General features: G+C 42.1%; 1 protein-coding gene across 1 annotated transcript in view; it reads right to left on the minus strand.

The window, feature by feature from the left end:
- The window catches only part of LOC135552108 (solute carrier organic anion transporter family member 3A1-like), a 186,034-nt gene extending 173,786 nt beyond the window's left edge, over nucleotides 1-12,248 (minus strand). Inside the window, exon 1 of the mRNA XM_064983522.1 lies at nucleotides 12,234-12,248. Coding sequence (XP_064839594.1) covers nucleotides 12,234-12,248 — 15 coding nt within the window. The remainder of the gene's footprint in view (nucleotides 1-12,233) is intronic.
- Between the last annotated feature and the right edge of the window lie 446 nt (nucleotides 12,249-12,694).

Below are 12,694 nucleotides of genomic sequence, written 5' to 3' on the forward strand. Positions count from 1 at the left end.
GAATCACTCCCTACAGCCCTTACTCGACCGGATTGACCAAAACAGAATCACTTACTATTGGACCGGAGTTGACCAAAACCCTACTGCCCTTACTGTCGACCGGAGTTGACCAAAACGGAATCACTCCCTACTGCCCTTACTATTGACCAAAACAGAATCACTCCCTACTGCCCTTACTATTGACCGGAGTTGACCAAAACAGAATCACTCCCTACTGCCCTTACTGTCGACCGGAGGAGAATCACTCCCTACAGCCCTTACTATTGACCAAAACAGAATCACTCCCTACAGCCCTTACTATCGACCGGAGTTGACCAAAACAGAATCACTCCCTACAGCCCTTACTATTGACCAAAACAGAATCACTCCCTACTGCCCTTACTATTGACCAAAACAGAATCACTCCCTACAGCCCTTACTATTGACCAAAACAGAATCACTCCCTACAGCCCTTACTGTCGTTCGGAGTTGACCAAAACAGAATCACTCCCTACTGCCCTTACTATTGACCAAAACAGAATCACTCCCTACAGCCCTTACTGTCGACCGGAGTTGACCAAAACAGAATCACTCCCTACTGCCCTTACTGTTGACCGGAGTTTACCAAAACAGAATCACTCCCTACAGCCCTTACTATTGACCGGAGTTGACCAAAACAGAATCACTGCCCCTGTACAGCCATTACTATTGACCGGAGTTGACCAAAACAGAATCACTCCCTACTGCCCTTACTATTGACCAAAACAGAATCACTCCCTACAGCCCTTACTGTCGACCGGAGTTGACCAAAACAGAAATCACTCCCTACAGCCCTTACTATTGACCGGAGTTGACCAAAACAGAATCACTCCCTACTGCCCTTACTGACCAAAACAGTCGACCGGAGTTGACCAAAACAGAATCACTCCCTACAGCCCTTACTATCGACCGGAGTTGACCAAAACAGAATCACTCCCTACTATTGACCCCTTACTATTGACCGGAGTTGACCAAAACAGAATCACTCCCTACTGCCCTTACTGTCGACCGGAGTTGACCAAAACAGAATCACTCCCTACAGCCCTTACTATTGACCAAAATAGAATCACTCCCTACTGCCCTTACTATTGACCAAAACAGAATCACTCCCTACTGCCCTTACTATTGACCAAAACAGAATCACTCCCTACTGCCCTTACTATTGACCGGAGTTGACCAAAACAGAATCACTCCCTACAGCCCTTACTGTCGACCGGAGTTGACCAAAACAGAATCACTCCCTACTGCCCTTACTGTCGACCAAAACAGAATCACTCCCTACTGCCCTTACTATTGACCGGAGTTGACCAAAACAGAATCACTCCCTACTGCCCTTACTGTCGACCGGAGTTGACCAAAACAGAATCACTCCCTACAGCCCTTACTATTGACCAAAATAGAATCACTCCCTACTGCCCTTACTATTGACCAAAACAGAATCACTCCCTACAGCCCTTACTGTCGACCAAAACAGAATCACTCCCTACTGCCCTTACTATTGACCGGAGTTGACCAAAACAGAATCACTCCCTACTGCCCTTACTGTCGACCGGAGTTGACCAAAACAGAATCACTCCCTACAGCCCTTACTATCGACCGGAGTTGACCAAAACAGAATCACTCCCTACTGCCCTTACTATTGACCGGAGTTGACCAAAACAGAATCACTCCCTACTGCCCTTACTGTCGACCGGAGTTGACCAAAACAGAATCACTCCCTACAGCCCTTACTATTGACCAAAATAGAATCACTCCCTACTGCCCTTACTATTGACCAAAACAGAATCACTCCCTACTGCCCTTACTATTGACCAAAACAGAATCACTCCCTACAGCCCTTACTGTCGACCAAAACAGAATCACTCCCTACTGCCCTTACTATTGACCGGAGTTGACCAAAACAGAATCACTCCCTACTGCCCTTACTGTCGACCGGAGTTGACCAAAACAGAATCACTCCCTACAGCCCTTACTATCGACCGGAGTTGACCAAAACAGAATCACTCCCTACTGCCCTTACTATTGACCGGAGTTGACCAAAACAGAATCACTCCCTACTGCCCTTACTGTCGACCGGAGTTGACCAAAACAGAATCACTCCCTACAGCCCTTACTATTGACCAAAATAGAATCACTCCCTACTGCCCTTACTATTGACCAAAACAGAATCACTCCCTACTGCCCTTACTATTGACCAAAACAGAATCACTCCCTACTGCCCTTACTGTCGACCGGAGTTGACCAAAACAGAATCACTCCCTACTGCCCTTACTATTGACCAAAACAGAATCACTCCCTACAGCCCTTACTGTCGACCAACACAGAATCACTCCCTACTGCCCTTACTATCGACCGGAGTTGACCAAAACAGAATCACTCCCTACAGCCCTTACTATCGACCGGAGTTGACCAAAACAGAATCACTCCCTACTGCCCTTACTATTGACCAAAACAGAATCACTCCCTACAGCCCTTACTGTCGACCGGAGTTGACCAAAACAGAATCACTCCCTACTGCCCTTACTATTGACCAAAACAGAATCACTCCCTACTGCCCTTACTGTCGACCGGAGTTGACCAAAACAGACCATTTCTGTCTTTACACTGTTTTCCACTTCAATTGAAGTGTCTGTTTTTAGAAGTTATTTTCTGTATGGCACAAGTGGTAATAACACATAGAACATGACACAGCTGTAAGAGTAGCCTTTACTGCATGAGTAAATGACTGGAGATGGGACAGTATCATGTCCCACAACCCCAAGGAGCCTTTACTGCATGAGTAAATGACTGGAGATGGGACAGTATCATGTCCCACAACCCCAAGGAGCCTTTACTGCATGAGTAAATGACTGGAGATGGGACAGTATCATGTCCCACAACCCCAAGGAGCCTTTACTGCATGAGTAAATGACTGGAGATGGGACAATATCATGTCCCACAACCCCAAGGAGCCTTTACTGCATGAGTAAATGACTGGAGATGGGACAGTATCATGTCCCACAACCCCAAGGAGCCTTTACTGCATGAGTAAATGACTGGAGATGGGACAGTATCATGTCCCACAACCCCAAGGAGCCTTTACTGCATGAGTAAATGACTGGAGATGGGACAGTATCATGTCCCACAACCCCAAGGAGCCTTTACTGCATGAGTAAATGACTGGAGATGGGACAGTATCATGTCCCACAACCCCAAGGAGCCTTTACTGCATGAGTAAATGACTGGAGATGGGACAGTATCATGTCCCACAACCCCAAGGAGCCTTTACTGCATGAGTAAATGACTGGAGATGGGACAGTATCATGTCCCACAACCCCAAGGAGCCTTTACTGCATGAGTAAATGACTGGAGATGGGACAGTATCATGTCCCACAACCCCAAGGAGCCTTTACTGCATGAGTAAATGACTGGAGATGGGACAGTATCATGTCCCACAACTCCAAGGAGCCTTTACTGCATGAGTAAATGACTGGAGATGGGACAGTATCATGTCCCACAACCCCAAGGAGCCTTTACTGCATGAGTAAATGACTGGAGATGGGACAGTATCATGTCCCACAACCCCAAGGAGCCTTTACTGCATGAGTAAATGACTGGAGATGGGACAGTATCATGTCCCACAACCCCAAGGAGCCTTTACTGCATGAGTAAATGACTGGAGATGGGACAGTATCATGTCCCACAACCCCAAGGAGCCTTTACTGCATGAGTAAATGACTGGAGATGGGACAGTATCATGTCCCACAACCCCAAGGAGCCTTTACTGCATGAGTAAATGACTGGAGATGGGACAGTATCATGTCCCACAACCCCAAGGAGCCTTTACTGCATGAGTAAATGACTGGAGATGGGACAGTATCATGTCCCACAACTCCAAGGAGCCTTTACTGCATGAGTAAATGACTGGAGATGGGACAGTATCATGTCCCACAACCCCAAGGAGCCTTTACTGCATGAGTAAATGACTGGAGATGGGACAGTATCATGTCCCACAACCCCAAGGAGCCTTTACTGCATGAGTAAATGACTGGAGATGGGACAGTATCATGTCCCACAACCCCAAGGAGCCTTTATGCATGAGTAAATGACTGGAGATGGGACAGTATCATGTCCCACAACCCCAAGGAGCCTTTACTGCATGAGTAAATGACTGGAGATGGGACAGTATCATGTCCCACAACTCCAAGGAGCCTTTACTGCATGAGTAAATGACTGGAGATGGGACAGTATCATGTCCCACAACCCCAAGGAGCCTTTACTGCATGAGTAAATGACTGGAGATGGGACAGTATCATGTCCCACAACCCCAAGGAGCCTTTACTGCATGAGTAAATGACTGGAGATGGGACAGTATCATGTCCCACAACTCCAAGGAGCCTTTACTGCATGAGTAAATGACTGGAGATGGGACAGTATCATGTCCCACAACCCCAAGGAGCCTTTACTGCATGAGTAAATGACTGGAGATGGGACAGTATCATGTCCCACAACCCCAAGGAGCCTTTACTGCATGAGTAAATGACTGGAGATGGGACAGTATCATGTCCCACAACCCCAAGGAGCCTTTACTGCATGAGTAAATGACTGGAGATGGGACAGTATCATGTCCCACAACCCCAAGGAGCCTTTACTGCATGAGTAAATGACTGGAGATGGGACAGTATCATGTCCCACAACCCCAAGGAGCCTTTATGCATGAGTAAATGACTGGAGATGGGACAGTATCATGTCCCACAACCCCAAGGAGCCTTTATGCATGAGTAAATGACTGGAGATGGAACAGTATCATGTCCCACAACCCCAAGGAGCCTTTACTGCATGAGTAAATGACTGGAGATGGGACAGTATCATGTCCCACAACCCCAAGGAGCCTTTACTGCATGAGTAAATGACTGGAGATGGGACAGTATCATGTCCCACAACCCCAAGGAGCCTTTACTGCATGAGTAAATGACTGGAGATGGGACAGTATCATGTCCCACAACCACAAGGAGCCTTTACTGCATGAGTAAATGACTGGAGATGGGACAGTATCATGTCCCACAACCCCAAGGAGCCTTTACTGCATGAGTAAATGACTGGAGATGGGACAGTATCATGTCCCACAACCCCAAGGAGCCTTTACTGCATGAGTAAATGACTGGAGATGGGACAGTATCATGTCCCACAACCCCAAGGAGCCTTTACTGCATGAGTAAATGACTGGAGATGGGACAATATCATGTCCCACAACTCCAAGGCTCTGCATTTTAGTTACACGGCAAGATACAAAACACACTAAACAGACGCATTGTGTCAGAGTTTAATAAGACACATTTACAAACTAACATAGACATGTACAATAATACTACTACTACTAGTATTAATATAACTACAACTATTACTACTAGTAGAAAACATGTAGTATTTGTCTCCACTGGCAACTACTACTAGAAAACATGTAGTATTTGTCTCCACTAGCTACTACGACTACTAGAAAACATGTAGTATTTGTCTCCACTGGCGACCACTAGTAGAGAGCATGCAGTATTTGTCTGATGGCTACTACTACTACTAGAAAACATGCAGTATTTGTCTGAAGGCTACTACTAGTAGAAAACATGCAGTATTTGTCTGATGGCTACTACTACTACTAGAAAAGAAGCAGTATTTGTCTGATGGCTACTACTACTACTACTACTAGAAAACATGCAGTATTTGTCTGAAGGCTACTACTAGTAGAAAACATGCAGCATTTGTCTGATGGCTACTAGTACTACTAGAAAACATGTAGTATTTGTCTGATGGCTACACCTACTACTAGAAAACATGCAGTATTTGTCTGATGGCTACTACTACTACTACTAGAAAACATGCAGTATTTGTCTGATGGCTACTACTACTACTACTACTACTAGAAAACATGCAGTATTTGTCTGATGGCTACTACTACTTGTCAGGACCCGGTTACGAACCTGGGTCTCCGGAGTGAGAAACAGTCACTTAACCAACTGAGCCACGAATAGTCAGCAGAACCCAGAAGATGAGGCAGACACAGCAGTACTTAAGACGGTGTATTTAATAAAGTAAAAATCCTACAGTACAAAAATGGCAAATCCAAAAGGTGGTAGGTATAGCACAAAAAGCCTCAAAAGATACTCAAAAATAAAAACAGAAATTCACAAGAGCATCCACTGGAAATGACAAGAATACACAGAACACTAGGGCTGGGTGCTAACATACAAACACAGAGCACAGAACTGAGGGAAACTAAGGGTTTAAATACAATTAGAGAAAACGAGGCACAGGTGCAAATAATAATGGGGATCAAGGGAAAAACATAAGGACAAAAAGCACAATGGGGGCATCTAGTGACCAACAACCGGAACAACCCTGGCCAAATCCTGACACTACTACTACTAGAAAACATGCAGTATTTGTCTGATGGCTACTACTACTACTAGAAAACATGCAGTATTTGTCTGAAAGCTACTACTAGTAGAAAACATGCAGCATTTGTCTGATGGCTACACCTTCTACTAGAAAACATGCAGTATTTGTCTGATGGCTACTACTACTAGTAGAAAACATGTAGTATTTGTCTGATGGCTACTACTACTACTACTAGAAAACATGCAGTATTTGTCTGATGGATACTACTATTAGAAAACATGCAGTATTTGTCTGATGGATACTACTACAACTAGAAAACATGCAGTATTTGTCTGATGGCTACTACTACTACTAGAAAACATGCAGTATTTGTCTGATGGATACTACTAGAACTAGAAAACATGCAGTATTTGTCTGATGGCTACTACTACTAGTTGAAAACATGCAATATTTGTCTGATGGCTACTACTACTACTAGAAAACATGCAGTATTTGTCTGATGGCTACTACTACTACTACTACTACTAGAAAACATGCAGTATTTGTCTGATGGCTACTACTACTACTACTAGAAAACATACAGTATTTGTCTGATGGCTACTACTAATACTACTAGAAAACATGCAGTATTTGTCTGATGGCTACTACTAATACTACTAGAAAACATGCAGTATTTGTCTGATGGCTACTACTACTACTACTACTAGAAAACATGTAGTATTTGTCTGATGGCTACTACTACTACTACTACTACTACTAGAAAACATGCAGTATTTGTCTGATGGCTACTACTACTAGAAAACATGCAGTATTTGTCTGATGGCTACTAGTACTACTAGAAAACATGTAGTATTTGTCTGATGGCTACTACTACTACTACTAGAAAACATGCAGTATTTGTCTGATGGCTACTACTACTACTACTACTAGAAAACATGTAGTATTTGTCTGATGGCTACTACTACTAGTAGAAAACATGTAGTATTTGTCTGATGGCTACTACTACTACTAGAAAACATGCAGTATTTGTCTGATGGATACTACTATTAGAAAACATGCAGTATTTGTCTGATGGATACTACTACAACTAGAAAACATGCAGTATTTGTCTGATGGCTACTACTACTAGTAGAAAACATGCAATATTTGTCTGATGGCTACTACTACTACTAGAAAACATGCAGTATTTGTCTGATGGCTACTACTAATACTACTAGAAAACATGCATTATTTGTCTGATGGCTACTACTACTACTACTACGAGAAAACATGCAGTATTTGTCTGATGGCTACTACTACTACTACTAGAAAACATGCAGTATTTGTCTGATGGCTACTACTACTACTACTCGAAAACATGCAGTATTTGTCTGATGGCTACAACTACTACTACTACTAGTAGAAAACATGCAGTATTTGTCTGATGGCTACTACTACTACTACTACTAGAAAACATGCAGTATTTGTCTGATGGCTACTACTACTACTACTAGAAAACATGCAGTATTTGTCTGATGGCTACTACTACTACTAGAAAACATGCAGTATTTGTCTGATGGCTACTTCTACTACTAGAAAACATGCAGTATTTGTCTGATGGCTACTACTATGAGTAGAAAACATGCAGTATTTGTCTGATGGCTACTACTACTACTAGAAAACATGCAGTATTTGTCTGATGGCTACTAGTACTAGTAGAAAACATGCAGTATTTGTCTGATGGCTACTACTACTAGTAGAAAACATGCAGTATTTGTCTGTTGGCTACTACTACTACTAGTAGAAAACATGCAGTATTTGTCTGATGGCTACCACTACTACTACTACTACTAGAAAACATGCAGTATTTGTCTGATGGCTACCACTACTACTACTACTACTAGAAAACATGCAGTATTTGTCTGATGGCTACTACTACTACTACTAGAAAACATGCAGTATTTGTCTGATGGCTACTACTACTACTACTAGAAAACATGCAGTATTTGTCTGATGGCTACTACTACTACTACTACTACTAGAAAACATGCAGTATTTGTCTGATGGCTACTACTACTACTACTAGAAAACATGCAGTATTTGTCTGATGGCTACTACTACTACTACTAGAAAACATGCAGTATTTGTCTGATGGCTACTACTACTAGTAGAAAACATGCAGTATTTGTCTGATGGCTACTACTACTAGTAGAAAACATGCAGTATTTTTCTGATGGTTACTACTAGAAAACATGCAGTATTTGTCTGATGGCTACTACTAGAAAACATGCAGTTTTTGTCTGATGGCTACTACTACTAGAAAACATGCAGTATTTGTCTGATGGCTACTACTACTACTAGAAAACATGCAGTATTTGTCTGATGGCTACTACTACTACTACTAGAAAACATGCAGTATTTGTCTGATGGCTACTACTACTACTACTAGAAAACATGCAGTATTTGTCTGATGGCTACTACTACTACTACTAGAAAACATGCAGTATTTGTCTGATGGCTACTACTACTACTACTAGAAAACATGCAGTATTTGTCTGATTACTACTACTACTACTACTAGAATACATGCAGTATTTTTCTGATGGCTACTACTACTACTACTACTACTAGAAAACATGCAGTATTTGTCTGATGGCTACTACTACTACTACTACTACTACTAGAAAACATGCAGTATTTGTCTGATGGCTACTACTACTACTACTAGAAAACATGCAGTATTTGTCTGATGGCTACTACTACTACTACTCGAAAACATGCAGTATTTGTCTGATGGCTACAACTACTACTACTACTAGTAGAAAACATGCAGTATTTGTCTGATGGCTACTACTACTACTACTACTACTAGAAAACATGCAGTATTTGTCTGATGGCTACTACTACTACTAGTAGAAAACATGCAGTATTTGTCTGATGGCTACTACTACTACTAGAAAACATGCAGTATTTGTCTGATGGCTACTACTATGAGTAGAAAACATGCAGTATTTGTCTGATGGCTACTACTACTACTAGAAAACATGCAGTATTTGTCTGATGGCTACTAGTACTAGTAGAAAACATGCAGTATTTGTCTGATGTCTACTACTACTAGTAGAAAACATGCAGTATTTGTCTGTTGGCTACTACTACTACTAGTAGAAAACATGCAGTATTTGTCTGATGGCTACTACTACTACTACTACTACTAGAAAACATGCAGTATTTGTCTGATGGCTACTACTACTACTACTAGAAAACATGCAGTATTTGTCTGATGGCTACTACTACTACTACTAGAAAACATGCAGTATTTGTCTGATGGCTACTACTACTACTACTACTACTAGAAAACATGCAGTATTTGTCTAATGGCTACTACTACTACTACTACTACTAGAAAACATGCAGTATTTGTCTGATGGCTACTACTACTACTACTAGAAAACATGCAGTATTTGTCTGATGGCTACTACTACTACTACTAGAAAACATGCAGTATTTGTCTGATGGCTACAACTACTACTAGAAAACATGCAGTATTTGTCTGATGGCTACTACTACTAGTAGAAAACATGCAGTATTTTTCTGATGGCTACTACTACTAGTAGAAAACATGCAGTATTTGTCTGATGGCATGGTGAACTCTCTCCAAGCAGGGCCAACACACCCTCATTAGACCCAGTACAAAGTCCTATTTAACCTTTCACCCTAAAGCCACAGAGTCATCATCCCTATGAAGGATTACCCCACATACACACTCATTACCGGGCTGACAGTAATACACACAGCAGACCTCACACACACACACACACACACACACACACACACACACACACACACACACACACACACACACACACACACACACACACACACACACACACACACACACACCAGATTAAGGGTGTTTTGTGGAACGCTTTCAGGATAAAGTAACACAAGAAGGGTTTCAAATCTCCCAGTAATTTACCAAAGTTACCGTAATATTCAGTCATTTTGGTAATTAACAGGTAATCTATGGCAATCTATGGTAACTTTGGTAATTCATGTATTGTATCCATATTGTCCATGAGTTTTTAGTAGATAGTCTATATGGTTAAAGAGAAAATTAATTCATGAACAAAAGCATCTGATCTGGCAACTCTGCAACTCTTCCAACTATTGGCTTTTTTGACAACTGCCAACAGTTTGGCGGCAAAACATTTACAACAAAGACATGTTGACATAGTAAGATAGTGTGTAAAATACATAAAGGATATTTCATGCTGAAACCCTCATATTAAACCCCAGTGGTATTGATATTTAGGATCACGTTTTACAGCCTTGTCATCATGTTAGATATAAAGCCTTCAGAAAGTATTCACACAGCTTTACTTTTTCGACATGTTGTTGAGTTACAAATTCAAAATAAAATTGATTTAATTGAGAGAGAAAAAATGGTCAACGATCAACACAAAATATTCTGATGGGTCAAAGTAGAATAAAAATTCTAACATTTGTGAAAGAAATATGAAAAATAAAACAATATTATATCTTGATTTAATAAGTATTTAACCCCCTGAGTCAATACATGTTAGAATCACCTTCGGCAGCGATTACAGCTGTGAGTTTAAGAGCATTGTGTTAGGGTTAGAGCATTGGGTTAGGGTTAGAGCATTGGGTTAGGGTTAGAGCATTGGGTTAGGGTTAGAGCATTGGGTTAGGGTTAGAGCATTGCATACTTGGATTGTATGATATTTCCACATTTTTTGTTGTTGTAATTCTTCAAGGTCAGTCAAGTTGGTTGTTCATCATTGCTAGACAGACATTTTCAAGTTTTGCCATAGATTTTCAAGTCAATTTATGTCAAAACTGGAACAAGACCACTCAGGAACATTCAATGTCGTCTTCATAAGCAACTCCAATGTATATTTAGCCTTGTGTTTTCGGTTACTGTCATGCTGAAAGGTGAACTGTTGAAAAGCAAACTGAACCAAGTTTTTGTCTAGGATTTTTCCTGTGCTTAGCTCTATTCCGTTTCTTTTTTATGATAAACAAAACCTCCTTTGCCAATGGCAAGCATACCCATAACATGATGCAGCCACCATGCTTGAAAATATGAAGAGTGATACTCAGTGATGTGTTGTATTAGTATTTATTATGGATCCTCAGTAGTTCCTGCCAAGACAGCAGCTACTCTTCCTGGTGTCCAGCAAAATGTAGGCAGTTATACAATTTTAAAAACATTACAATACATTCACAGATTTCACAACACACTGTGTGCCCACAGGCCCCTACTCCACCACTACCACATATCTACAATACAAAAACCCCAAATCACGGCTGGCGAGAAGGACATGGAAATCTGCCCACTCTTCACAGGATTCGGAGAACCCTTTATGGATGGATGAGAGGCAGGATAACCTGAGCCCATTGCTCCCGGTGTAGGCCTCTGACAGATGGAGAAGCCTCACTCGATCCAGAGCAAGGATGGAAGGTTGTCAACTTCGAAATCGTAGGAGTAGGCACTGCGGCCACAGACACAGGTCCCTACAGCGATGAAGGTATAGGAAGATCAGGCTCCAGGACAGCGAAACTATTCGTAGTTTGTATCTGTTCCGGGTCTCTCTTTGGGAGTGTAGACTGCTTTGCGGGAGGCCACTGTCTTTGGCTTCCAAGGCTCGTTACATGTGATCTTTGTTCATTGCCATGCTCCTCTTGCTGTGCACCTTCGACTCCGCTATCAGATGGGGGCATGCCGGGCAACAACGACCAGTCGGATAACGACGAACAATAAGGCGAAGATGCATCCAACAAGTGTCCAGCCACCAGCGTAGAAAAGGTAAACATTCCACTCTGCATTTCTCCCAGTTTCTTACGTAGGCTGGCGACATGCGTGATCACGGAAACAACCTCAAACCTATAATCCTCTGCAAGCAAACAATTGCCGCATTGGAACTGTGAGTGATCAGTTTGTCCTGAAACAAAGCCTAGTAGATACAGCTCCTGCCACGTTGGAACTGTGAGTGATCAGTTTGTCCTGAAACAAAGCCTAGTAGATACAGCTCCTGCCATGTTGGAACTGTGAGTGATCAGTTTGTCCTGAAACAAAGCCTAGTAGATACAGCTCCTGCCACGTTGGAACTGTGAGTGATCAGTTTGTCCTGAAACAAAGCCTAGTAGATACAGCTCCTGCTGATTTGGAACTTTTCATTTATTTCTCCAGACAAAGAGGGCTCCATTGGAAAACTCATCTGGGACTAACTTTTTTACATTGATGGCTAGCAGCTTAGTGGCTCTGTCAAGCAGGCTTCAACCTGTCTGTGAAGCAGGATTGCAA

This window comes from Oncorhynchus masou, chromosome 2 (assembly GCF_036934945.1).
Source record: "Oncorhynchus masou masou isolate Uvic2021 chromosome 2, UVic_Omas_1.1, whole genome shotgun sequence".
NCBI lineage: Eukaryota > Metazoa > Chordata > Actinopteri > Salmoniformes > Salmonidae > Oncorhynchus > Oncorhynchus masou.